Consider the following 27,022-nt stretch of genomic DNA (forward strand, 5'->3'; position numbering starts at 1 on the left):
CCATCTGCATCTGGGCCGGGCTCCTCTGGCCCCAGTGACAAAGCAGAGGCCTTGAGTGCCTCCTCGATAGCCTCGACGGAGATCGGGTCTCCTCTTCCTCTGGCCCCAGTGAAAAGCAGACCGGAGACCGGAGCCGAGGGGGGGGGGGAGAGCCAGTAGCCAAGAAGGCCGGAGGAGAAGCCCGCTTAGCTGGTGGGGCCGAAACGGAGGTCTCGGCCCGTCGCTTGTGGTGCTTCTCCCTCCGGTCCTTTATTCTTGCCTCTCTCTCCTCCAACCCAGCAGCGGGAGGTTGAGTCCCAGGTGGTGGAGGACGGGGAGCAGGCGAGGTGGGAACCGAGGCCACGGTACCCACCACAGGAGCGGGAGCCGAAGCCGAGTCCGGGGGGAGAAGTCCCGCCAGGACCAGCTTCGACCTCCGCTCCTTCAATGCCCTGGGGTTGAACCCTGCACAAATGGAACATCCAGAAGTGAGGTGTTCAACCCAAAGGTATCGAATGCACCGAGTGTGGCCATCAGCAGGGGATAGCTTATGGCCACACTCGGAGCACTTGGAGAATATTGCCTTAGGGGCTTCTGACATGATAAGTCTTTTTTTTTTTTTTTTTAACAAGAAAAAATAAAGACAGAGACTAGTAATAAACTAGTATAAACACAAGGCCCCACACAACACACTCACACAAAACTCCGACCAGCGAGGGGAGGGTATAAACTAAATGTTATTTTAAAATTAAAAATTTTAAGCTGAAAGTATCAAAATATAAAGGGGAACCTAACATAATCACTCAAATATGACAAAAACTACTCAAAATAAAGCTATCTTTAAGTAGAAATTTCACTTAGCTGAAAAGCTCAAAATCCAAGACCTGGTTACCAGCGCGGCAAACTAGATCTGAGGTCATGTAGGGAGAGCAGGGCATTATGGGTGAGGGGAGGAGCTAGGAGCTCGGATCCATAGCTGGTAAAACCATGCCGGTTCGGATCCGATATCGGATCCATAACCACACAGGTTGCAGACAAATGAATCTCCTAATTCAGATATATATATATAAACGACCACGGCACACACAGATGCCAAAATGAGCATTAATAACATGCTAAAATTAGAAAAAACTAATGAGCAGCAGTAGTGATAAATATACAAGCTATCACTATAAACCAACACTTGCATAAAAAAACAAGAGACGGCTTATTCTGAGTATCAGTAATGAAGATAAACGCAGGTAATACTCTCCAAGCCGAATTCAGCATGCAGCATGGGACCCGACTAAAACAGAAGGCAGCATTCACACACGGGAACACAACGACTAGATAATTAACCGAGAACCAGCAGTATCAAATAAAATGTATAACCATAATACAATAATAATATACAAAATACATATAATTATATATCAGCAGGAAGCAAATACAACAGAAGGCTAATCTAGATAGTCGGCAGCAGCATACACTAGTGAACCATGTGGCACCCTCAAACAGAAGCATAAACTATATCAGGCAGCACAAAATAGGGCTAGAAGTGCATTCAAACAGGGGCTGTGTGTAGAATTACATTTTTAATTCACTAGGAAGACTCGTCTTACCAATGAAGCAAAAAATGCAGACGAAGATGCAGGCAATCCAAACGTTTCAGTCGTCCCTCAAACAAATGCAGTCGACAGGATACATGTGCAATGAAAAGGAGTTTCACACATGACATGGGTTTTATTAGGTTGAGTGGGCTGGGTAAGGCAGGTCTGACATCATAATGTGGGAGGAACACTGGCTCTTCTATACAGCATGCAAATCAGGTGGGGATTACATCACTTTGGGGGAGGAAACATCCCGATTGCTAGAGCAAGAGCAGATGGCAGATGTGACATCATAATTTCACAGCCAGCTACAGGTTTTTCAAGTTGGTTTGCAAAGTGAAACAAAAACAGTATAGAAAGCTAGGAAGCAGAACAGGGAAAACAGTTGAGTGGGTTATTTTTTAAAGCTGCAAGGGTGATTTTTTTAAGCTTTATCAAAGAACAGGGACTGGAAGAGTCAGCAGGTTGGGGAATCTGCTTTAATATCCTGTTGTTTATCTTTAATAATATTTCTGGATATCCCCATAGAAAACATGTTGATGGGTGATAGAGGTGGCCCTAGTGATGGTTTTCTAGAATTTTTGGAACTTAATTGGCAACTTAGGCTGAATGCCACTCAGCCACCTGGATTGAATGAAAATGTGTCCATCACCAGCATGCTCAAGTTAAAAGTTAGCTATTATTTTATGTAATTACTTTTTTATTACTACATTCTATGTTTGCCTGATATTTTTTTATGTGAAGGACTTCTGGTTATTTGGAATGTGTATAACATATACCCTTTATGAGCTGTTTTAGAACTATATTCTAATATAAGTATTTATGTCAACATTTATGTTTTATTTTTGCATTATGCACAAGGGGTCTTTAAATATCACTTGATTCTTTGAGCTAATTTTGCTATGATGTGTTGATTGGCTTTTAATTTATGTCTGCTGTATAAAAGGGAAGGAGATGTATGGGTAATTGTTCTGATGAAGTCCTATAAACCACTGGACGAACGTGCTTAACTTCTGTTTTATTTTGAAAAATAAAACTTGTGTGTGTGTGTGTGTGTGTGTGTGTGTGTGTGTGTGTGTGTGTGTAGCACTCGGTTCTGACGCCCTTTTCTTCCTACTTTTGTTACTGGTTTGACTGCTTTTTGGTTTTGTAATCTATAGAAAATGGTACAACATGCAGAGGACAGTTTTGGAAAAAATCTACTCCAAAGTAAAATTTTACAACCTTCTGCATGCCTGTTTAAAGCCCAGTGAAGATTCCACATCAGGGGAAAGAGAAGTGTACAGAGAGCAAAGGAGATGCTTTAAACCAACAATAGAGCAATCTAAGGGAGGAAGATGTGCTTCATTTAATACATATGGATAGACACATTAAGATAGATGAGAGAGATAAAACACAGAAATTGAATGCAACCTCAAAAGTTAGAAGAGATAAAACAGACAACACAGTAATTGTGACCATTAAGACATATTTGTGTCATATAATACTATGTTGCAAAACTAACATATAAACTGCAAATACAAAAAATAGAGTGACAAAGGAAAGGGTGGGAATAAATATAATGAATAATGCCATGAAAGAAATGAATATACAGAAGTATAAAACAACTAACACAAGAAGTGCCACTACTAGGAGAATACAGAAAATGGAATAAGTCATTAAAAACTCAGAAAAATATACACAGTAAGAATAATGCACATCAAAGCATCCAGAATTATCTTTCAACATCTGCAGTGATCAAATGAAAATAGCAGAAGCTGAAAAAGTAGAACACAAGCAATTCATTGATGAACCAAAAAGTTTCATAGTCATTTGAAAAAGAAAATAGCAGTTAATAACATCACCTAAAAAAAATTGATAGATTTTGAAGTGTTTATGTTATATAGATGAAGGTGGTAAAATAAATAATATAAAAGTAGCAGCCAGAAAAACTAAAATGTAAATAAACGTAACTCATAATTTAAAAACCCCAGCTGCAGACATAGTAGCAAACTTTTAACTCAAGGTATTAATTTATCATTGAGTAAACATTATTTATAAATACATCCCAAACAGACATAGGTTCATACGTGTTACTAGGCTAATGACCACAAAGGCCTTTTTAAGCCTAGCCATGCATCCCAAATCTATGACAAGTTTTAATACCCTTGATAAGTGTAAGCATGGGCCTGGGAGATGAACCACTTACACGTTGCCTGTGTCCGTTAGAGACATAGGTGCCAAACCGGGGATGAATTTCCAGTTTGGGTTAGGAAGGAATTCTGCTTTATATGGATGGGGAACCTGTTCCACGGATGTGGTGGTCTCTAGGATACATACCTCTCTCTCCAGCAAGTCATATATATATATATATATATATATATATATATCACATTAAAGTTTTAAGTCTTTAGAATAGGTAATTCTGGTGCTGTTTGTTTGTAGATGTGCAGGAGGTCTATCAGAGTGGGGCCTGACAACTTCCTGTATACCAGGCATAGATCTCCCCTCAAAAGCATGTAGGAGACAGAAGACAGGGATAGGACCTTGAGGCAGTCTGCATAGGACATTTTACTTATGCCCTGTATTCTTTTAGTGAAGAACCTCTGTAGACGTTCCAGTTGTTGGATGTGCCTGGTTAGGTACATACCAAAGGGAGCATTGTGCTCAGTGATAGGTCTTATGAATGCCAAATACAGTAGAACAATGACTTCCTTGGTCTTAGATGTCATACCCTTGTTTATAAGTTGCACAACATAGAATGATTTCCTCACCACTGTAGACACATGATGGTCAAAGGCTAGATTACTCTCTCTGTGTGTCCCTAAGTCCCTGACTACTGGGTCAATTCTAAGGGGTGTGTTGTCAATATGATAGTTACCAGGTATGGATGACTTCCCAAAGGATACTATTATGCATTTCTTGGCATTTGGTTTTAGTCCATGGCTCTGACACCAGTTGTTTGTCTGTGTCAGACCCTCCTGGAGAACATCTGTGTCAGTGTGAGATTCAATGACAGCTTCTAATTTGCAATCATCTGCAAATTTAGTTAGCCAGAGACCACTGACATTGGCCTTGATTTCTGAGAAATGCCAAAAAGGAGCAGTCCAAGGACTCATCCCCGAGGGGAGTCTGCTTGTGATTGGCCTCTGCAGAGGTAGACTCCCCAGTTCTAACTTCCTGGGTCCTGTCTGTGAGCCAGTTGGCTACCCACCAGGTGACATACGGTTTTGTACCTAACCATTTCAGTTTGTCAACAATGCCTGAGTAGGATATTGTGCCAAATGCCTTGGCCAGGTCAAGGTAAGCAGTGGAAATAATTTTGCCCTCATCCATTGCTTTGATGACCTTCTCAATGAAGTCCACCATATTGAGAAGGCATTATCTGCCCTTGTCAAAACCAAACTGGGTTGGGTCCAGTGTCTGGAGGTTTACTATATCTCTACTACTGAGTACATAAGGGTTGTCTTGTAAAGGTAGTTTCACTCTTAATGGGGGCAGTGACTGTATTTTAAGACTTTGTAAATTAGAGTACTTAGAAGTAAAGCGACCATATAAGGCACTGAAAGCAAATAAGATTTTTTTAGCAGACTGCAATACTGCATCTGGGGGGGTGCTAACAGAATAAATCTGGAGATTTTACCTCAGCAGTCTGTAGTCCATGAGTATTGTGGGCTGAATGCATAATGAGAAAAACAAGCCCATATTCCAGTGTGGGTATTTAAAATATTTTTAGCAATGGCCCTGCGAGGAGTGGGTGAAAAGAGGTGATTGATTTAGCCAAAGTAGTTACTAGTACAAACATTTTTTGAATATTTTGGTAATAGGACACAGGGTAGAAATAGGTCTATAATCCTTCAACCCATTAGGAGAAGTGACTTTATGTAGAGAGATTCTAAATGTGTGCTTGAATTCAGGCAGGACAGAGGCTGAGGTAAGATATGAGTAAGGGGATCAGCAATTATTTCAAGTACAAGCCTTAGGAAGTTGGACTGAAGTTTGCTGGATTTAAATCCTGAATTGTTAAGCATGAGAAACGGGGACTTGGACTGTTTTGGTGAATTTTAGAAGTGAAAGGTTGCTATATAAAAGGCTAAATGTTACAGAACTCGTGAAAATCAAACAAACAGAACTAAAACTTTAAACCAAAAATAAGTAGAAACGACCAAAGCAGATGAGCAGATAATGCACGGACTGTTTTATTGTAAGCGCTTTCGGTCGAGGTAATACCCCAACCTTCTTCAGACATATACCAGTGTATGTCTGAAGAAGGTTGGGGTATTACCTCGACCGAAAGCGCTTACAATAAAACAGTCCGTGCATTATCTGCTCATCTGCTTTGGTCGTTTCTACTTATTTTTGGGCTAAATGTTACAGACCAGGGGATGAAGGATGTTGTTTTTCATTGACGAGGAAGTAAATTGTTGGAAAGGCTTTAGTTATATCACTTATGGTAGACTGCAAAAAGTGAATATAATCACTACCAGTAATGTAGTGACCGAATGCTATTTGTTCATTTTTTGGTTGATAAGAGTTATGTAATGTCTCTGTTATACATTCTATTTCTTTCTGCAACTGACCAGTTTGCTGACTGTTTCTGTCCTAGACATAGGGATTTTGCAGTATTGGTTGCAATACCTTAAACTCAAAGCAGTTTGGTGCAGTTCTGCATTGTCAGGATTCCTTTTCCAGTTCTTCCAGGCTGAACCTCTGGATTTAATTTTGTTTTTAGTATCCACTTAAATCCAAAAACCTGTGATATATGATTTGCTTTTGTAAAGAGAAAGACTATATCCTGAATTGGGGTCAGTTTTGTGATGAAAAATTCTAAAGCAGAGGTGGGTTTGGATATGGCATACAGGGGGTTCCTATTTACATTTATTAGAATGCTTTTTATATGCCTGAATGACTAAATGGATTTAATAGGAGAGTGGTCATTCAGATCATTGGGAAGTATTTCAATGTAAAGGCAAATATGTTTTTATTATTAGGTCAAGTGCGGAACTAGAAGCCTGTATTATTTGGGCTGGGCTAAATTGGTACATCATTTTGTTCACAAGCAGAGACTCTTTCCGAAAACATTGATACTGTAATCAGCAAGAATGACTGTGTTGTTACATATGCTTTTAGGGAACATGAGTTATAGGGTTATATGTGAAATGGAGACAGAGCAGGGTATGGGGATGTAAACTGGGCAATCTACATGGGAGTATACCCACATAATGTGATGTGAGAGAGTATCCAATTGGAACTCTTGTCATTTAAAGTATGAAAATTAGTGTAATCAACAACGGTAATCATGGTATCCCTTTTGATTAGAAGTGAAGCATTGCCACCAGTTCTAGGCTCTGGTCTGTTGTCCTTATATACATAGTAGTTGACTTGTATAAAAGTAGAGGGTTGGCAATCATCCTACAGCCAGGTTTCTGATATACTATCCATACTCTATGATTGGTCCATTTATTATTAAGACCATTTATTGTTGAAATGTATTTATATATATATATATATATATATATATATATATATATATATATATATATATATATATATAAAATAGATAGATATGGGACTACTTCAGAATGACAAACCAAAAGACTGACTCCCAAAATACTGAAAGACCAAAAGACTGAATCTCAAAATACTGAAAATTCAAAATAATGAAGGATGGAATTTCCCCCTTCTCCACTGTTGTGTGATCTTGGAGTTGGTATATATAAACAGCAGGGGTGTGGGAGGTGCAGGGGGGCTTGCCCACTACATTAAGCATGTTTTCAGTATTTTGAGTTTTCAGTGCTTTGGGATTCCATCTTTGTGGTCTTTCAGTATTTTGGGATTCAGTCTTTTTGTTTGTCAGTGTTCTAAAGTAGACCCGTATGGGTGTGTATATATATATATATATATATATATATATATATATATATATATAAATGGTGCAGTGGTGCAGGCCTCACAGCAAGAGGTTCTCCGCCTTCTGTGTGGAGTCTGCACATCCTCCCTGCATTTGTGTGGGTTTCCTCCGGGTGCTCCGGTTTCCTCCCACGTTACAAAGACGTGTGTCTGAAGCATTTCTCCCCAGGCCTCCGCTGAAAATTGGCTTTGTTCCAAGTCGGACTTTCCCACTTAACAAATGATAATAAATAAATAAATATATATATATGGTTCTATCTGACTACGTCGACAAGTCAGAACGCCGACAGCGAGAACACCGACGCCAGAAGATCGAAAACGGAGAAGACCGACGGATCAAAACCCCGACGCTGAGAACATCGACATGGGAAAAGGCTGTGGATGTATGCGGTAGTGACGGACGGTAGGGTGCGAGTAAGGTAAGTGTGCGACTGTGATAGTTTGTGGGTTGGGGGCGGGTTAAGTGAGTTAGGGTTAGGGCGCGGGCTAGGTAAGTGTGCGACTGTGATAGTTTGTGGGTTAGGGGCGGGTTAAGTGAGTTAGGGTTAGGGCGGGGGCTAGGTAAGTGTGCGACTGTGAGTTTGTGGGTTAGCGGGTTAAGTGAGTTAGGGTTAGGCGCGGGCTAGGTAAGTGTGCGACTGTGATAGTTTGTGGGATAGGGCGGGTTAAGTGAGTTAGGGTTAGGGCGGGCTGTAAGTGCGACTGTGATAGTTTGTGGGTTAGGGGCGGTTAAGTGAGTTAGGTTAGGCCGGGTTAGGTGAGTGTGCGATAGTGGCGGACCTTAGGGTTAGGGTTTGGGTTAAGGTTGTATGTAGGTAGTTGTGTATGTGAGGTTTAGTGTTGGTTTGTAAGGATTTTGGTGTGCTTGTGTTGTGTGTGTGCTTTTTGGACCGGGATTTGTTTTGTTTGTTGCTTGTCGGGATTATGGTGTGTCGGGCATGTGAGGTTTCGTGTTTGTGAAATGTCGGTTATGTGGTGTCGGTGATTTCGCTTTGACTTGTCGACGTTGTAAGATAGATCCATATATATATATATATATATATATATATATATATATATATATATATATATATATATATATAAAACAAACACATTGCGTCTATTATGAACATCTTTCAGGTATTTTCATATTGTTGTAGTCTATATATTCTCCATTTTGGCTTCTAAATTCTTATGAAACTTCCTCTGACAACAGCTGCATCCAGCACATGTACATGTCTTATTCTCCTTTGTTTCTCTCAGAATTTTTTTTATCTTTCAGATTCTTCCTGAATAAGATTTCACACTACAACATTATTTAAATCATTTATTTCTGCATATATTGTGTAATTCTACCTGACAAAGCAATATTGCCAGAAGGACTAACAGCATCCGAATACAGACTGGTCAGATTACTGCTCATATAGAGCACATGTCCCAGGAACACAGACAGGACCGACTACTGCTCATATAGTACACATGTCCCAGGAACACAGACAGGATCGACTACTGCACATAAGGTACACATGTCCCAGGAACACAGACAGGACCGACTACTGCTCATATAGTACGTGTCCCTGGGACACAGACTGATCAAACTACTGCTCATATAAAACACATGCCCCAATAAACACAGACTGCTCAAACTACTGCTCATATAGAACACATGCCCAGGAACACAGACAGGACCAACTACTGCTCATATAGTACACATGTCCTGATAATACAGACAGGACTGACTACTGCTCATATAGAACACATGTCCCAGGAACATATACCGGACCGACTACTGTTCATATAGTACACATGTCCTGATAATACAGACAGGACTGACTACTGCTCGTATAGTGCACATGTCCCAGGAACCCAGACTGATCAAACTACTGCTCATGTGGTACATATGTCCCAGTAACACAGACTGGTCAATCTACAAGTCCTACAGTACATGTGTCCCAATAAGAAACCCTGATTGGACTACTGCTCATATAGTACACATGTCCAATAAAACAGAATGGTCAGCCTTCTGGTGATGCCTTACAGACACAAAGTGCAGGGTATGATTCTCACAGGGGTTAATTGGCTAGGATGAAAATGGCCCACAAGGGCAGTTAGCCTAGTACTAATCTATGAACCTATGAATTTACCTTCCTTGTCTGTGAGTTTTAACTCAAGTTGTTCAATTTTTGTTTGATTGTCTGTAGTATCTGTACTGTACATATTTGTCTGGAATCTTTTTTTGTAATTTTGTCAAAAAGCCAGTGTGCAAAGTCAGGGTCTGTTCAATTTCCCTGATTCTTTCTTCTATTCTGGAGACATAATTAAAAGTTTGGAGTCTGTTTCAGCAAATAATGGCCACATTGTCTACAACAGAGTCTCCACAATGGTTCCTTGTTAAGCAGAGTTAAGGCATTCCCTGCCATTTGTGGTGCCTGGTACTGCTCATTCAGCCTTCCAGGTTCCTATATTTGATGTAGATCATATTGCTTCTCATGCACTGCCTTCTGTTTTGTTGGTCGTTTGCCTTTCCCATGCAACATTTATTGCAATGTGTGAGGTTAGCAATCCCCATGCACCATATTTCTTTACATTCTGATTATTTTATGAATGGCTACAATCTTTTTAAGGCATTGCTCTGGAGTCAAGACCCACAATGCTTTTATGTTGTACAGCCATTACCAGAAGATCATGTCTACTAGTTTTACTGCACAGTAGTGCATTCTGTTAAATTTCTGTTACATCATACTTATCACTTTTTGTAATTACAATTCCTGTATTAATTTGTTTTATTATTATTGTTATTTTTTGTAACAATCTGTATCTTATTTCCTTGGTAACATCCGTGTCTCAAATATGTTGTTGTACTTATCCATTTCTATCAAATTTAGCAGGTCTTCCCTTAAATTATTCTCTTCACGACAATTTGCTTTTTTTTTGCTCTGTCTGCCACTGCAGTGATATATGCAGTGAAAAAGGCAGCCTTGCATAAAACACATCTGAAACCACAAAAAACAACAAAGTAAAGCAATGCATCATGTAGAACTGAGCAATGTCAAGTTTATTAAGAAATGTATACATACACAAATGTGTTTTCTCGTAAGAGCTACACCAGGCAAATTACAAAGAAAACATCCTCTTTCTGTTTAAACACAAAATAAACCAATCGTGACTTACCCAATAAATATGCAGAATAAATATTTATACATTCTCCTTTAAGATACTTCCATTAAATAATATAATAAAATCCATGTAGACACAGTAAAACTGTCTGAGTAACAATATTTAATGCGTCTAGCCCTTCTCTCCTTCAATATAGGTTTCAAAGATAAAGTATCATTTAAACCAGGAGCATGTGTAAGCTCCAGTTTTAAAATCCAAGTTCAGTTGCTTCAGTATGATTATCACCCTTCCTCTTTTACTCAAATATTTCAGGAACAAACATTTTAAAAGAAATATACTTATCTGTTTTAGCAATATGTCTAGCAAATGAATTACTTCTTGACTTTTAGCAATGCCATTTACATGTTCACATTTTCTTTCTTTTAAGTGGCAATTTGTTTTGCCAAGTTAAAAAGCCAGTGTACAATTCACAAACTGCAAGACAAACTACCTGTCTGGATTTGTAATCTGTATAATGTCTAAATGTGCAAATGTTTTTTGTGAATTGATACATAAATGGATTTTAATTTATATATTTTAATAAGTACGATCTCTACATTTATTAGTGCAGAGTCTTTCAGAGTTTAACCATGTATGATGACTTCTGTAACTGAGATGCCTATTCAAAATCTTCTTGTTCTTAAAAGCGAAGTGTGGAGCATCACCTACTAGATGTCAAGATACTCCAATTTCTTCTAAATAAATCACATACTATTTACATCTTTGAACATGTTAAAGAAAACTTGAGGTCTTAAGACTTCTCTTCATGCTTTAGAACTTTTAGTACATTTGGATCTAATGATGTCAATAAATATGTATTGAAGGCCTAGGATTGCAGACCTATACATGTTAATTTTCAGGCAGGGACAGACCTTTTTCAGTTAGGAATGTAGAATCTTGATATATATGGATCTACTTTCATTGAACAAAAGTACATTTAACCGAATGATAAAACAACAAGCTTAACCAAAACCAACCCCACTTGCACGGAAAATCATAAACACAAAGCAGATATTACCAAATGCAACATAGGCGAATATGCATTTTCGCACCCAAGTGCTACCAGTTAAAGTGCTCATAAACTATATAATGAAACTCCACCGGCGAACTGTAAAGAATAGTGTAACATTCCAATGTGGCACAGAAAAGAAACTGACAGTTATAACAAACAAATTTTTAATGGTCTTCTTCGTTTTTATCTTTAAGAGAGTACCGATTGGCTTCACGTAATCCACACTAACATACTCCTCCTTGTAATCAATTATCGTCTGAAACTGCTGTTATCGTCTTAGCAATGCTGGATTTTTAGGAGAGGAAGGACATGCTACAGACATCCGATGTCTGATCTCATCCACTCTGTTCTGTTGCCTCACAATGGCAGTTAATACACTGTACACATTACACACTTTTCTTGGTGATACATTTAAATCTATGATGCCAAGCCGCCACAGCCTTCTGTGTTCCAGGCAAAACCAGTTAATTCAATATTAATTCAATATGGAAATATTCCAGAAGTGAATGGGAAACAATGGCAGAAACCTAATACAAGCTGTAGAGCGAGTACTGAACAACCGAGGTTTGCCATACAAATACAATCAGCAAAATACTTCACAAGGTCTTTACTCTCAGATGGAAAACACTCGTTCACTCTCAAAAATATTAGAACAACATCCTTCTCATCTAGAAATGCTAATACTGCCAGCTGTTTAACTGATCATTGAAAAGTCATACTGGAATTATATAGAGAGCCCAAACCAAGAGATGATACCTTCTGCCAAATATTCCTTCCAAAACGGAAGAAACATCCCTTGCATGTCACATTATTAATGTTTAATTTAATGCTCTTGACAGCAGCTATCTCAAAGTCACAAAGGGTGCAAGACACGTCACATTCTAAACTCTCTTTACTAAACAATTCAAATAGACACTGCCACATGTAATTTTAACATTGTAACAGCAGAGAGACTTCTTACTCATTAAGCAATACACCAATGGCACACTCTTAGTGTATGCTCCATATTTCACTAATGAATGAATTGTATGTAATTGCTGACATTCAGTCCCTCTAACAAAGTATGTGCCATCCATAAGCCAGATATCAGACTTGCTTGGATCACATAAATTCTGTTAAATAGTAAGCATGACAACTATATTTTCACGACTAGCATCAAATAACTTTCTCTCATTAAAGCTTCCTTCTTTAAATGGGAAATCATCACTATGAATTTCTGTTAGGCGTAATGTAGATGTTAGCAGACCACCTCTTTGCTTTACTCTCACTCTTCTCACCCGTTGCAACACAACACTTTTGCTAGGCAGAGTAGGGGCAAAATCCAATGAGGAAGACGCTAAAGCATCATCCACAATAACACACATGAATCTATAGACAGGGCAGCTCTCTGTAAACTCCATACTTTTCTACATTGTCAGGTTCCCTGAGTGACTGTGTGCAACTGACTTCAGTAATTCCTCCCCGCTATTCACAGTTGCCATTACAGCCCTGCCTTTACACAATTGAGATACTTTGTTTTAGCTATCTTTTTCTAAATGATAAACATACCCCTCAATGACCAGGATTTGTCCTCCTCTTTGAGATTTCGTAGTTCGGTATGTTTCACCCAGCACTCCAGGAGCACTCCTGCACATATCTATGTTTACAGTTGGTACATCCGTATGGACACTATCACTTCCCTTCTTCATTTAAAGCACTACGGACACTAATATTCAGTAATTGTATATTCATTAATTTAGCTTTCTATAATATGCATTTCCATGGAAATGAGGTTTTGATTGATTAAGCTTGTTGTTTTGACGCTTAGTTTAACATACTTTCATCCAATGAAAGTAGATCCATATAATATATACATGTATACATAGTGTATAAACAGTGCATAATATTTCATAAGCATGAAACATTTTTCTTGTCCAATTAATTTGTGCTGTTTGTGGCCAGCCAATCAGAAGAAATCTGCAAGTTAGAACATGACAACCAAACTAATTTATAGCTCAAGACATTATTCCTAGATGTCAAGGCCTTTTTCAATATTAGCGTTAGTAGTCTGAAGTACTTCTTACTAAGCTTGGTCCTCATTTATTCATCTTTGTTGCTAACCCAGTACCTGAAGCATTAATTTTATAAAGGTTACTTCTGCACACTTAAGACTGAATGTCCATATAATCTGAGAACATTTTAACGAGTCGTTGTGCTTTCAAAGAATTACTTTTGAATATTCCCGTTTAAATTTTTATGCCTGGATAATAATTTGCCTTTTGTCATTGCTTAGCTGCAAAGTGTTTTGGCATTGATTCACAGTCACTGCAATGTAACTGATTAATGTAGCATGTACCTTATACACCTGTAAGCATTGCCTTATCCATGAACATGGGATACTGTCAATTTCTGTAATCTATTCATGGCATACTTGCTTCTTCCCTTTTTACAGCACTCTATTATGGCTTTATCAAAAGATTATTCCTTCTTCCATATGAACTTTTATTAACTTTTTGTTCTGCTGCCATAATTGCTCTTTTTTTCTCTAGATGGCTGTAAGCTATATTTGCATCTGTATACTGTCAGGTTAGTAAATGGCCTCTAGTTCTTAGGATGGCTTTCAGGTTCACTAATAAGAGAAGTATAATTTTTCTTGTTGAAAACCGGGTTGGTATCTGCTTGATATGTGCATATAAGCAATTATTTCTCTGAGCAAAATCTTTGTGTAAAGACGTTACTTCATTTAGCCAGACGTTAGATGCTGCATCTGGGTCTCGGTTTTTCTGTTTAGAGTTTTTCTTTATTTTGTCATTTGCTATATTCAGCAACATCTTTATTAATACTTCTCCAAAATGTAAACATTTTTTGGTGGAGTTTCTATTTTCTTTTGCCCTGTTCTCCAGTTCTTTATAAAATCTTTTTGGGTAATCAATGACTTGCATATTTTGTACTTTTCCTTTATAGTCATCTGCATACCTTCTACGTTTTTCTGCTTGTGATGAATTTTTTTTAGTTTATCATTGAACATAGTATATGATAAATCCTGGTCTGTTTAGATATTGTATTTTGCTTTTACACATCTATCTTTCTAATGATTTTTGGTGACCTGTTTCCTTTTCTGTATTCTTCTAACAGTAATACTTCTTGTTTTATAACTGTCTCTAGTCAATGCTTCCACGCTTGCATTCAACTTGTTCCTTCCTTTGTTACTACCTGTATTTGTGGTAATACTTTATACATTATTAGTTTAGGTGCACAGTGATATGTCCTATTTATTTCTGTTATATCACAACTTGTTCCTTCCTTTGTTACTACCTGTATTTGTGGTAATACTTTATACATTATTAGTTTAGGTGCACAGTGATATGTCCTATTTATTTCTCTTATATCACAACTTGTTCCTTCCTTTGTTACTACCTGTATTTGTGGTAATACTTTATACATTATTAGTTTAGGTGCACAGTGATATGTCCTATTTATTTCTGTTATATCACAACTTGTTCCTTCCTTTGTTACTACCTGTATTTGTGGTAATACTTTATACATTATTAGTTTAGGTGCACAGTGATATGTCCTATTTATTTCTGTTATATCACAACTTGTTCCTTCCTTTGTTACTACCTGTATTTGTGGTAATACTTTATACATTATTAGTTTAGGTGCACAGTGATATGTCCTATTTATTTCTGTTATATCACAACTTGTTCCTTCCTTTGTTACTACCTGTATTTGTGGTAATACTTTATACATTATTAGTTTAGGTGCACAGTGATATGTCCTATTTATTTCTGTTATATCACAACTTGTTCCTTCCTTTGTTACTACCTGTATTTGTGGTAATACTTTATACATTATTAGTTTAGGTGCACAGTGATATGTCCTATTTATTTCTGTTATATCACAACTTGTTCCTTCCTTTGTTACTACCTGTATTTGTGGTAATACTTTATACATTATTAGTTTAGGTGCACAGTGATATGTCCTATTTATTTCTGTTATATCACAACTTGTTCCTTCCTTTGTTACTACCTGTATTTGTGGTAATACTTTATACATTATTAGTTTAGGTGCACAGTGATATGTCCTATTTATTTCTTATATCACAACTTGTTCCTTTCTGTATTTGTGGTAATACTTTTATACATTATTAGTTTAGGTGCACAGTGATATGTCCTATTTATTTCTGTTATATCACAACTTGTTCCTTCCTTTGTTACTACCTGTATTTGTGGTAATACTTTATACATTATTAGTTTAGGTGCACAGTGATATGTCCTATTTATTTCTGTTATATCACAACTTGTTCCTTGCTTTGTTACTACCTGTATTTGTGGTAATACTTTATACATTATTAGTTTAGGTGCACAGTGATATGTCCTATTTATTTCTGTTATATCACAACTTGTTCCTTCCTTTGTTACTACCTGTATTTGTGGTAATACTTTATACATTATTAGTTTAGGTGCACAGTGATATGTCCTATTTATTTCTGTTATATCACAACTTGTTCCTTCCTTTGTTACTACCTGTATTTGTGGTAATACTTTATACATTATTAGTTTAGGTGCACAGTGATATGTCCTATTTATTTCTGTTATATCACAACTTGTTCCTTGCTTTGTTACTACCTGTATTTGTGGTAATACTTTATACATTATTAGTTTAGGTGCACAGTGATATGTCCTATTTATTTCTGTTATATCACAACTTGTTCCTTGCTTTGTTACTACCTGTATTTGTGGTAATACTTTATACATTATTAGTTTAGGTGCACAGTGATATGTCCTATTTATTTCTGTTATATCACAACTTGTTCCTTCCTTTGTTACTACCTGTATTTGTGGTAATACTTTATACATTATTAGTTTAGGTGCACAGTGATATGTCCTATTTATTTCTGTTATATCACAACTTGTTCCTTCCTTTGTTACTACCTGTATTTGTGGTAATACTTTATACATTATTAGTTTAGGTGCACAGTGATATGTCCTATTTATTTCTGTTATATCACAACTTGTTCCTTCCTTTGTTACTAGCTGTATTTGTGGTAATACTTTATACATTATTAGTTTAGGTGCACAGTGATATGTCCTATTTATTTCTGTTATATCACAACTTGTTCCTTCCTTTGTTACTACCTGTATTTGTGGTAATACTTTATACATTATTAGTTTAGGTGCACAGTGATATGTCCTATTTATTTCTGTTATATCACAACTTGTTCCTTCCTTTGTTACTACCTGTATTTGTGGTAATACTTTATACATTATTAGTTTAGGTGCACAGTGATATGTCCTATTTATTTCTGTTATATCACAACTTGTTCCTTCCTTTGTTACTACCTGTATTTGTGGTAATACTTTATACATTATTAGTTTAGGTGCACAGTGATATGTCCTATTTATTTCTGTTATATCACAACTTGTTCCTTCCTTTGTTACTACCTGTATTTGTGGTAATACTTTATACATTATTAGTTTAGGTGCACAGTGATATGTCCTATTTATTTCTGTTATATCACAACTTGTTCCTTCCTTTGTTACTACCTGTATTTGTGGTAATACTTTATACATTATTAGTTTAGGTGCACAGTGATATGTCCTATTTATTTCTGTTATATCACAACTTGTTCCTTGCTTTGTTACTACCTGTATTTGTGGTAATACTTTATACATTATTAGTTTAGGTGCACAGTGATATGTCCTATTTATTTCTGTTATATCACAACTTGTTCCTTGCTTTGTTACTACCTGTATTTGTGGTAATACTTTATACATTATTAGTTTAGGTGCACAGTGATATGTCCTATTTATTTCTGTTATATCACAACTTGTTCCTTCCTTTGTTACTACCTGTATTTGTGGTAATACTTTATACATTATTAGTTTAGGTGCACAGTGATATGTCCTATTTATTTCTGTTATATCACAACTTGTTCCTTCCTTTGTTACTACCTGTATTTGTGGTAATACTTTATACATTATTAGTTTAGGTGCACAGTGATATGTCCTATTTATTTCTGTTATATCACAACTTGTTCCTTCCTTTGTTACTACCTGTATTTGTGGTAATACTTTATACATTATTAGTTTAGGTGCACAGTGATATGTCCTATTTATTTCTCTTATATCACAAATTGTGCCTTACTCTCTTTTCTGTAATCTACTTTTTTTTTACCTTCTTAAAATATCTAGCTAGCTATATTAAATTAAGCAAGGCTTTCCTTAAATTATTTTCTTCTGGACTGAGATCATCATCTTTGCTCTGTGTTTCCTATGAGCCTTCTACAGAAGGTTCCAGAATATCATCCTGTGACATATCTTCACAAATATTCTGGATGCTGATGCAGAGTTTAAGGTTGTCCGCTTTAGTTCCTGTGGCATAGGCTTTGATTTAGTCAGCCATCATTCTACTTATTGTATGACTTTGAGCAAGACACTTAACCATGCATTGATCCTTGCTCATACCTGAAAAGAGGATGCGTGTCCAATGAGCCTACCTGGTTAATATATTAATAATAATATTATTATTATTCTGCTTCATCTACGGTTTCTCCAGATGGGGCCCATTGGCCAATCACATTGCAACATTACATACATCAGAGTCGCCATTTTTCCTACTACATCCCTTGCTTTAAAAAGCCAACTGAACTTTCATGCGAGTCTCCCACCAGGGCCTCTATAACATCTGTCAGTGACATATACTATTTGGGTGCATCTCGTTGCACCTGCTGCTCTTCTGTCCTGGAACTCCACTTGTTCATCATGTTGCAGCACTGTCTGTATTGCAGTTACTACACTAAACTTTCACTTCATAAATGGTCAATCACTTCAATTTCGGTTTGTTTAATTTTTACTCTGCCAGTCAGTTTTTTACATCCCCCCCCTTTGTTACTATATTTTTTTGCATAGTGAAATGCCCCACATGCCGGTGTGATTGCCTGCAGTTCTGTTTAAATATCTTTATTTATTTTATTTGTTACTGGGATAATCCCAGTAGGCTGACATTCTCCTTTTCATATTTGAGCTGGCATTCATACTGACTAGGAGAAATTTCACCGGGAACTTCTCCTGCTATTTTTTTCCTGATAAATGCCATGGGATCTTTCAAATCAGCATAACCTATCACCAACACAGGCAGATCAGACCTCATTTTAACGTCTCATTCAAAGGCTGGCACAATGAAGAGCGCAGACCCCCCCCCAACCTTTTACTGTACTGCAGTGCCAGTATCAAGCACCTGGTGTATGAGTGGAACCCACAGCCTTTCAATCCTTCAGCTTAAGAGCTGTTGTTTTTGCTGATTAGTTTAGCTTTCTTCCCTGAATAACTGTCTCACCACATCTGATCTCTTTTCTTTCCCATGTCCATGTTTCGTTTTTATACCTTTTATAAATGTCATTATCTTTCTCACTTCATAAGACACTTCTTTTTCTACCAAACCCCAATGTTTCTTCATCTATGTAATAGATTTCCTTGATCTGTTGCATTAAGGATCTCAAACTTTAATCTGTAGCTTTTGACTGTTTTTCTTGTCCAGATATCTTTCTTTCCTCTGATTTTTCTCTAACTCTTGCTACACATCCTCCGTTTGGATATTCTGGGCTCGTTGCGTAATAGTAACAGTGTATAATGTCTTCCTTATCCTCAACAGTCATCTTTATTGCTTCTGTGCTTCTTGCTTAATATCTGTCAGTTTTCTGTGCTTTTTGTGGACTACTACTGTCCCCCCCCACCTGAACATGGCCTTTCCATGTTCTGAGGACTGTACAATGCCTTTTTTTCAATAGTGGTACAAGTGCATACACCAGAAGTGGGCACTTTTTATCCTGGGACCTATGCAACTAGACTAGATTTTGTAAAACCAGGGTCTACCACATCAAGGTACTCACTAACAAATGGGGATGAATTCAGTTCCTGAAACACTACTCTTTTTTTTTCATACTGATTACATCTCTCCATTTGGACTGCCTCAGTTTAATTTTTTGGTCTTTTGGATATCTAATAGCATGACAGGAATGGGCCTCATTCCTACGTCAAAGTATGACTAAAAGTGAGTGAAATTAGTACTGTTTCAATCTTTGATATTAGCCAAACTTTGCAGCACCTGCAACGTGCCCAGAACAGTCAGCAATTCATATGGAATTACATGCATTGATAGCATTTCTAAATAAGACTGTAAATTCTTTTTTATGAGACCCATTGCTTCTACTGTTACTGGAACTGAGAATCCTTCTTCCACATTGCTGTCATTTCTGCCTGCAAATCCTGGTATTTTATGACTTTGTGTCCGTAAGACACTGTAATCACTGGGTATAGCAGTTTCAGTGGTAAATGCTACTTCTGTCCTCTTTTCATGGAATATTATACTATTTTTTCACTGCAGGTAACAGGTGATCCCATGCAATATAAACCACCATTCTTTACAATGTGTTGTGGCTCATGTTTCCAATGCTTCTCTGCAACTTCAATATTGTAATGTTTGCACAATCCGCAACACAACACTCTTGCCACATAATTATGCCTTTAAGCATACAGGCCTTCTGCCATTACTGTATCACATCCAGCAATAAGATGTGCAACTGTTTCCAGTTCTGTTTTACAGAACCTGCATTTGTCTGTTTCTCCCACATTCTGAATGGACTATGTAAACTAAAGTGTACATAGTCCACTATCCTGGCCCAACCATTATAACCTTTAATCTTTTGATTTAAATTCACCACTCAATAACCATTCCTGCATTAGATCCTGATCAACATGAGGTTGTTCCAGGTGTTTTTGTACTTTCAACTATATTTATGCCTTTTCCACATTTTTTGCCTTCTCATCTGATCCTTCCTATATTCTTTCTTTTGTTTTTTTTTTTTTTTTTCACATTCAATCACTGCCTGATTTTTGTCTACTTCTGGTTTGGTTTCCAATCCCACTTGACACTGATATGCTTCTGCTAAACTAAGCAGGGAAGTCATGTTAGACTTGTTCTCTTCATATTTTAAAACTTTCACTATGATTGGACGTGATGAGGTCAGCAGGTATGTATGCAGTCCTACAATTGCAGATCTACATATGTAATCAGTTTCTAGGAGGACTATACCTCCTATAATCTTGATAGCTGATTTTTATATATCATTTGATAAGCATGAACCATTTTTCTTGTTTTCCTGTCCAGCTGATCCAATTTCTATTGGGGGCAGTCAATCATCCAAAAACTATAAGCTAAAACAGGAAAAGTAAATTGGAATACAGCTTGGACTTCGTTCTAGATGACAGGGCTGCTTTTCAGTATTAATTTTAGTCTTGTAAAATACTCCTTACTGAGTTTTGTTCACATTTGTTCATGTTTTACTGTCATTCCTTCATCAATTCCCAAATATTTATACACTCCTTCCTGCTCAAGTTCCTTTATGTCACATTCCTGTCCCAGACTTACGCTTTCTTTGTGCTCCAGATTTCCTGCTTTAATTGTTACTTTTCTACATTCATCCAGACCAAATGACATTCTTATATTGTCTAAAAGTTTTGACCACTTCCAGTTGTGCCTTCAGCTCATCTGATGAACTATACAGAGTTTTCAATCATCCACAAGAAGAAGATGAGAAGTCTTTACACTTTGTTGTCTTCTGGGAGCCAAATATGTAGACAGTTTAATGGGTTAAGGGCAAGACAAAAGAGCAACAGTGACAGTCACCTCGGAATATCCCCCTTTTAATTTTTATCCCTGGGATAATAATTTGTCCTTTATCATGGCTTAGCTGCAAAGTAGTTAGACACTGTTTCATAGTCACTGTCATGGAATTTATCAATACACGTTGTATATTACACAAGAACTTCTTTCTCCAAGAATGTGGGCTGCTGTCAGATCCTTTTTTGCAATCTATTCATGCCATATTAGATTAATCCCATTTTTACAATTCTCCATTTTGACTTTAACAAAAGATCCTTTGTTCTGTATGACTTTCTTTTATTACACTTTTGTTCTATTGCCATGACTGAGCTTTCTTCTAAATGACGATAAACTCTGTCAGCATGAATTCCAGTGTAAAGTTTATATATTATCAGAAGGCAAGATATTGGGTTTATAGTTTCAAGATCGCTTGCAGGTTCACTCTTAAGGAGGAGTATCGTTTTTCCTGTTGTTACCCAGGCTTGTATTTTTTAGGGTGCACATATAAGTAGTTACTACCTAAGGCTAAATCTTCATGTAAAGATGTTAATTCTTTCAGCCACCAGTTAGGTACTGCATCTGGACCTGGGTTTTCCAGTTAGGAGCTTTTCTTAATTTTGTTTCAGTTTCTCTGGCTGTTACTTCATCCCATATAATATCTGTACATTTGAACTTCCAATTTCTTTAACTTCTATCCATTCAGCATTTCATAGATATTTCTCCAAAATGTGTTTATCTTTACTTTTTTGGTGATCTTTCGTTTCTTTTTGCTTTGTTTCCCAATTCTCAAAACTTTTTTGGGTCATTACTGAATTGCTCATTTTGCACTTTTCCTTTATATTTATTTGTGTATCTTCTAAGCTTTTCTGTTTGTGCTGATATCTTTTGTTTATTATTTGCAATAGTCATAGTATTTTATAATACTAAGTGTTATCATGATTACCTTTCTAAGTATTTTTGCTGATCCGTTTCTCTCCTATACCCTTAACAGTGACACTTCTTAATTGCCTTACCGTTTTCTCTGTTCAATACTTCCACGGTGACATCTGATTTCTTTCCTTTCTTTCTTATTGTCCTGAATTTCTGTGGTAAGACTTTGTTATTAATTTAACCGCACAGTATTATATCCCAATTACTTTTGTTACATCACATGGATTTCTGTTAGCAGTCTTAATTACTGCATTTGTTTTATCAGACTTCTAATATTTTGGGTCTTACTGACTTTGTGTAATATATTTCTTTCATTGATCTTAATATGCCTATCCATCTCTATTAAATCAAACAACTCTTCCCTTAGACCATTTTATTCTGAAGTGAGGGCACATTCTTTGTTCATCATTCCCTGCAGGCATTCTACAAAAAGCTGTAGAACAACTTCCTATGACATATTCTCTTCAGTTGCATTGGGTGTCATCCGTTGCTGTTTCACATGGGAACTTATTGGCCTATCACTCCATAACCCTGACTGTGTCAGAGTTGCCACCATTTCCTGTTCCTTCCCTTGCTGTGCAATTCCAACTGAACTTTCATGCTGGTTTCCTACTGAAAGGTCCAGAGTATCTTCATGTGACAGCTGATCAGATGCTTTCCATTCCACCGGACTTTCCTTTATTTGTGGACTCCCTCTTCTATCATGCTGTGATGTTACTAGAGTTGGATTTTCTGTATTGAATCCTTCACTTTGCAGGTAATCCATAACTCCATTTTCTATTTCTTTAACTTCTCCATTACTAAACCTCTTTTTTACCTTTACACTATTTTCTTATTTTTTTTGTATTGTAAAATGTTCCACATCCAGTTGCCTTTGCCTGTATTTCTCTTCAAATTGCTTTGTTCTTCTCTTTTTGTACTGACTAGTTTTGCTTTCTCCTTTGCATAAATATTGCACCATATATACTGCGGTGGTGGTGCTGCAGTAGCGATGTCGCCTCACAAAAAGACGTTGTCCTGTTCGATTTGCAGCTAGAGCATCTTCTGTGTGGAGACATGTGTGAATGGGCCTACCTTCGTTGAAGGTTGTGCATCAGGGCCGGCAACTCGGCATGTAAAAATCTACTGCCAATCATTAGCGGACCGGAGTTCCGCTGTGGTGACCCCTAACCTGGAAAAGCCGAAAAAGACACAACAACATTAAATCTTTTTCTTTCCCATGTCCATATTTCTCCTTCAGATGTCTCTTGCTCCTCCTGTTTCTCATTACTTGGGGGATTCACTGTTCCATCATGCTGTGATATAGGTTCATAGTTTAGTACTAAGCTAAATGCTCTTGCAAGCCATTTTAAGCCTAGCCAATTATCCCTTGTGAGACTCAAACCCTCCACCTTGTGTTTGTAAGGCAAACACCTTAGCCATTAAGCCACCCTCCCAACCCTATTAACCTTGGTTAAACTTTCTACACTAAATCCTTCACTTTGCAGGTATTCCATAACTTCAGCTTCTATTTTTTTTACTTCTACTTTACTAATCTTCTGTTCTACATTTCTTCTTTGTGATCATATTTTTTCTATTGTGAAAGTTTCCATATCTGGATGCCTTTGCCAGTATTTCTCTTCGAGTATCTTTGGGGCTGCTTTTTTTTTAAATTGGTTAATTTGTATTGTACCATATCAGATCTCTATTTCTTTCCTATGTCCATATGTTTTATACTTTTCAAAAAACTCTAGATTTTGTTCTTTATATTTTTGCACTTCCTCAGTCATTTCTTTTTCCAAATGGCCCAAGGTTTCCTGGTCTATATAATGTTTTTCATAAACCTGTTGCATTAATGAACATAAATTTGTATTTTAAACTTTTGACAGTTTTTCGTGTGAAAGTATTTTTCTTTCTACTAATTTCTCTATTAATCTTTTTGTATAGCTTCTGTCCAGAAATTCTGGACTTCTTGCATAACAGTAACACTACATAATTTCTTTCGTATCTGGAATAGTCCAGTCTATCATTTTTATGGCTCTTTTTTGGCCTATCAGTTTTTGTGATTTTTGTAGACTACTATTTCCTTGTTCGGGAGTGGGGTGGGGCATTTGCCCCTTGCGGATTTTTTTCCAGTCCTGGCGCCAGTGCACTTACCAGGATTGGGCACTTTTTTATCCTGGGATTTGTGTACCCAGCTATACGTTTTATTTTTTAACCTTCTTTCCATGATATATACTATATAAAATACAGTCTACATATCATTGTTGCCTTGGTGAGATCCACCTCATGACGGTACTCACCAAAACTTTTGCCCCATGTGAATATGATGATGCATTGTCAGATTGCCCTTTTTGTAAAACTTTTATCACGTGTCAGATTTAGAAGGCTTGTGTCTTTTTCTAATTTCTCCATTCTGACCAGTGTGGAGCTGATGATGCATTGTCAGACCTGTTATACTTGTAAAACCTTTGTCACATGTGACACATTTATATGGTTTTTGTCCAGTGTGAATCCACTGATGCAACGTTAGGCTTTGTTTGGTTGTAAAGCCCTTGTTACATGTGGCACATTGATGGGGTTTCTGCCAGTTCGCAGTGTGAACATACTGATGTACTGTTAGACTTCTGTTATCTCTAAAAGCCTTGTCACATGTGGCACATTTATATGGTTTCAGCCCAGTGTGAATCTTCTGATGCACTGTCAGACTTGTTTTCGTTGCAAAACCCTTGTCACACGTGACACATTTATAGGGCTTTTGTCCAGTGTGAATTCGCTGATGCCCGGTAAGATATCTCTTACTTATAAAACTCTTTTCGCAAGTGACACATGTATATGGTTTCTGCCCAGTGTGAATACTTTGATGCCTTGTCAAGTTTCCCTTACTAGTAAAACCTGTGTTACATGTGGCACATTTGTAGGGTTTGTCCTCCATGTGAACATACTGGTGCATCCTTAGACTTCTCTTACTCCTAAAACCCTTGTCACATGTGGTGCATTTATATGGTTTCAGCCCAGTGTGTGTCTTTTGATGCATTCTCAGACCTGTCTTCCTTGCAAAACCCTTGTCACATGTGACACATTTATATGGCTTTTGCCCCGTGTGAATACGCTGATGCATTGTCAGATTGCTCTTACTTGTAAAACTTTTATCACATGTGTCACAGTTATAAGACTTCTGTTTTGTCTTAATTTCTCCTTGTGTTTCAGGCTTCTCTCTAGTGTGAACGTGATGATGCAGTGTCAGGCTTTGCTTACTTGTAAAACCCTTGCCACACGTGGTGCATTTATATGGTTTCTGCCCAGTATGTGTCTTTTCATGCACCATCAGACTTGACTTTCTTGCAAAACTCTTTTCACATGTGACACATTTATAGGGCTTCCGTCCAGTATGAATACTCTGATGCAGTACTAGGTTGCTTTTACGTGTAAAACCTCTGTCACATGTGGTGCATTTATAGGGCTCCTGTCCAGAGTGAATCCTCTGATGAATTACCATATAAAGCTTCAGTCTAAATCTCTTATCACACATGCTGCACTTATAGGGTTTCTGCCCACTGTGGACACTCTGATGCTCGGTTAGGTTATGTTTACTGGCAAAACCCTTGTTACATATAGCACAGTTAAAGGGTTTCTGTCCAGTGTGGATATTCTCATGACATATCATACTGTACTTCTGTTTAAAACTCTTCCCACATATACTGCATTTATAGGGTTTGAGGCTTTTCCCAGTGACGATGCTCCTGTGTACTGCTAAACTTTTATGTGTAAAATCCTTGTCCGGTTTGGTATATTTATGTAGTACTTGATCAATGTGGATCATGTGATTTTTTTTATTATATGTAAAGCCCTTGTCAGAAGTACTAAATGTAAACTGTTTTTGTCTTCTATAAAGACATTTAGGTAATTCTAAACTTTCCGTAACTGTAAAATCTTTGTCACATGTGGCACGTTTATATAGTTCCTCTCTGTTGCATATTTGTTCTTGCATCCCCAAGTTATGGTTATGTCTTTTTTCATTGTGAATTAAAGTATCAGACTGGATGCTACAGTGAAGTGCTAAACTTTTGCTCTCAAGACATCTGCACAGTCTTTCTCCTCCATAACCTCCCAAATGCAGTTCCAGTTCAGTTTTCTTGGTAATTCCACCATTGCCTTCTATACATTTCCCATGTCTGGATTCAGATTGCACTGCATCTTTCCTTGCGATTGACATTTTATCTCGGACAGCTTTGTTGCATTCAGCATCATGGTGATTCACATGAACTGACTGCAGACTCTGGATCTCAGTGAACTCTGCTTTCCTGTTGTCTTAAAAGAAAAACAAAAGAATATGAGAATGTACTAAGACACTCAGAAGACAATACAAACTTCTTTAAATGTATTAATATATTGTTACATAAAATGTCAGTAATCAATATGCATCAAAACCAAACATGTTCAGCTTCCTCTCTGTTGCTTCAAACTGCATTTAACAATGCTAAAGTACAGTTGTGTAAGAACCTACCATAAAATGAGATGTTCAAGTTCCACACTGCTGCCACAGCCTTTGGCTATTTGGCTTGTTTTCTGCCTAGCAAGCAATAGCTGGTCTGCTTCAAAAGCTCTTGTGCCTCCCACACCTTCTTTCTGGATGCATACTGTCCAGCACTAATCAAATCAATACTAGCCAGAAGGAAGTAACTTCAGGAATTTTTCACCCCATATAAAAAAAAAAGGCAGCAACCTCATCCTGAACCTCTGATCAGATATCAACACACACAAACAAAAACAATTACGTATAGGAAAGAAAAGGAAGATGAGACAGTGCGGCTACTGCAGCAGTGGAGAATTTGAACATCTACTGGCAAGGTAATTTGTTTTACAC

The 27,022-nt window shown here is 37.2% G+C and overlaps 2 protein-coding genes across 2 annotated transcripts in view; both read right to left on the reverse strand.

The window, feature by feature from the left end:
- LOC122797899 (zinc finger protein 81-like) overlaps window positions 1-27,022 on the reverse strand; it is a 275,414-nt gene that overhangs the window by 71,372 nt on the left and 177,020 nt on the right. The gene's annotated exons all lie outside the window — the stretch shown is intronic.
- On the reverse strand, window positions 24,109-26,410 carry LOC122798726 (zinc finger protein 2 homolog). Its single transcript, XM_044067826.1, has 2 exons — window positions 25,385-26,410; window positions 24,109-25,267 (listed from the first exon to the last, which is right to left on the reverse strand). The coding sequence occupies exons 1-2, from the start codon at window positions 26,369-26,371 to the stop codon at window positions 24,524-24,526; spliced, it is 1,731 nt and encodes a 576-aa protein (XP_043923761.1). The 5' UTR covers window positions 26,372-26,410; the 3' UTR covers window positions 24,109-24,523.

This window comes from Protopterus annectens, chromosome 3.part1 (genome assembly GCF_019279795.1).
Source record: "Protopterus annectens isolate FY-2018-M chromosome 3.part1, PAN1.0, whole genome shotgun sequence".
Lineage (NCBI taxonomy): Eukaryota > Metazoa > Chordata > Ceratodontiformes > Protopteridae > Protopterus > Protopterus annectens.

Bases quoted from the DNA above. Each gene is read 5' to 3' on its own strand.
- LOC122798726 (XM_044067826.1), bottom strand. From the start codon at position 26,371: ATGTCAATCGCAAGGAAAGATGCAGTGCAATCTGAATCCAGACATGGG. The intron at 25,268-25,384 runs GTTCACACTAGA...ACAATGCATCAG, and splicing joins GCCTGACACTGCATCATCAC to CGTATTCACACGGGGCAAAA.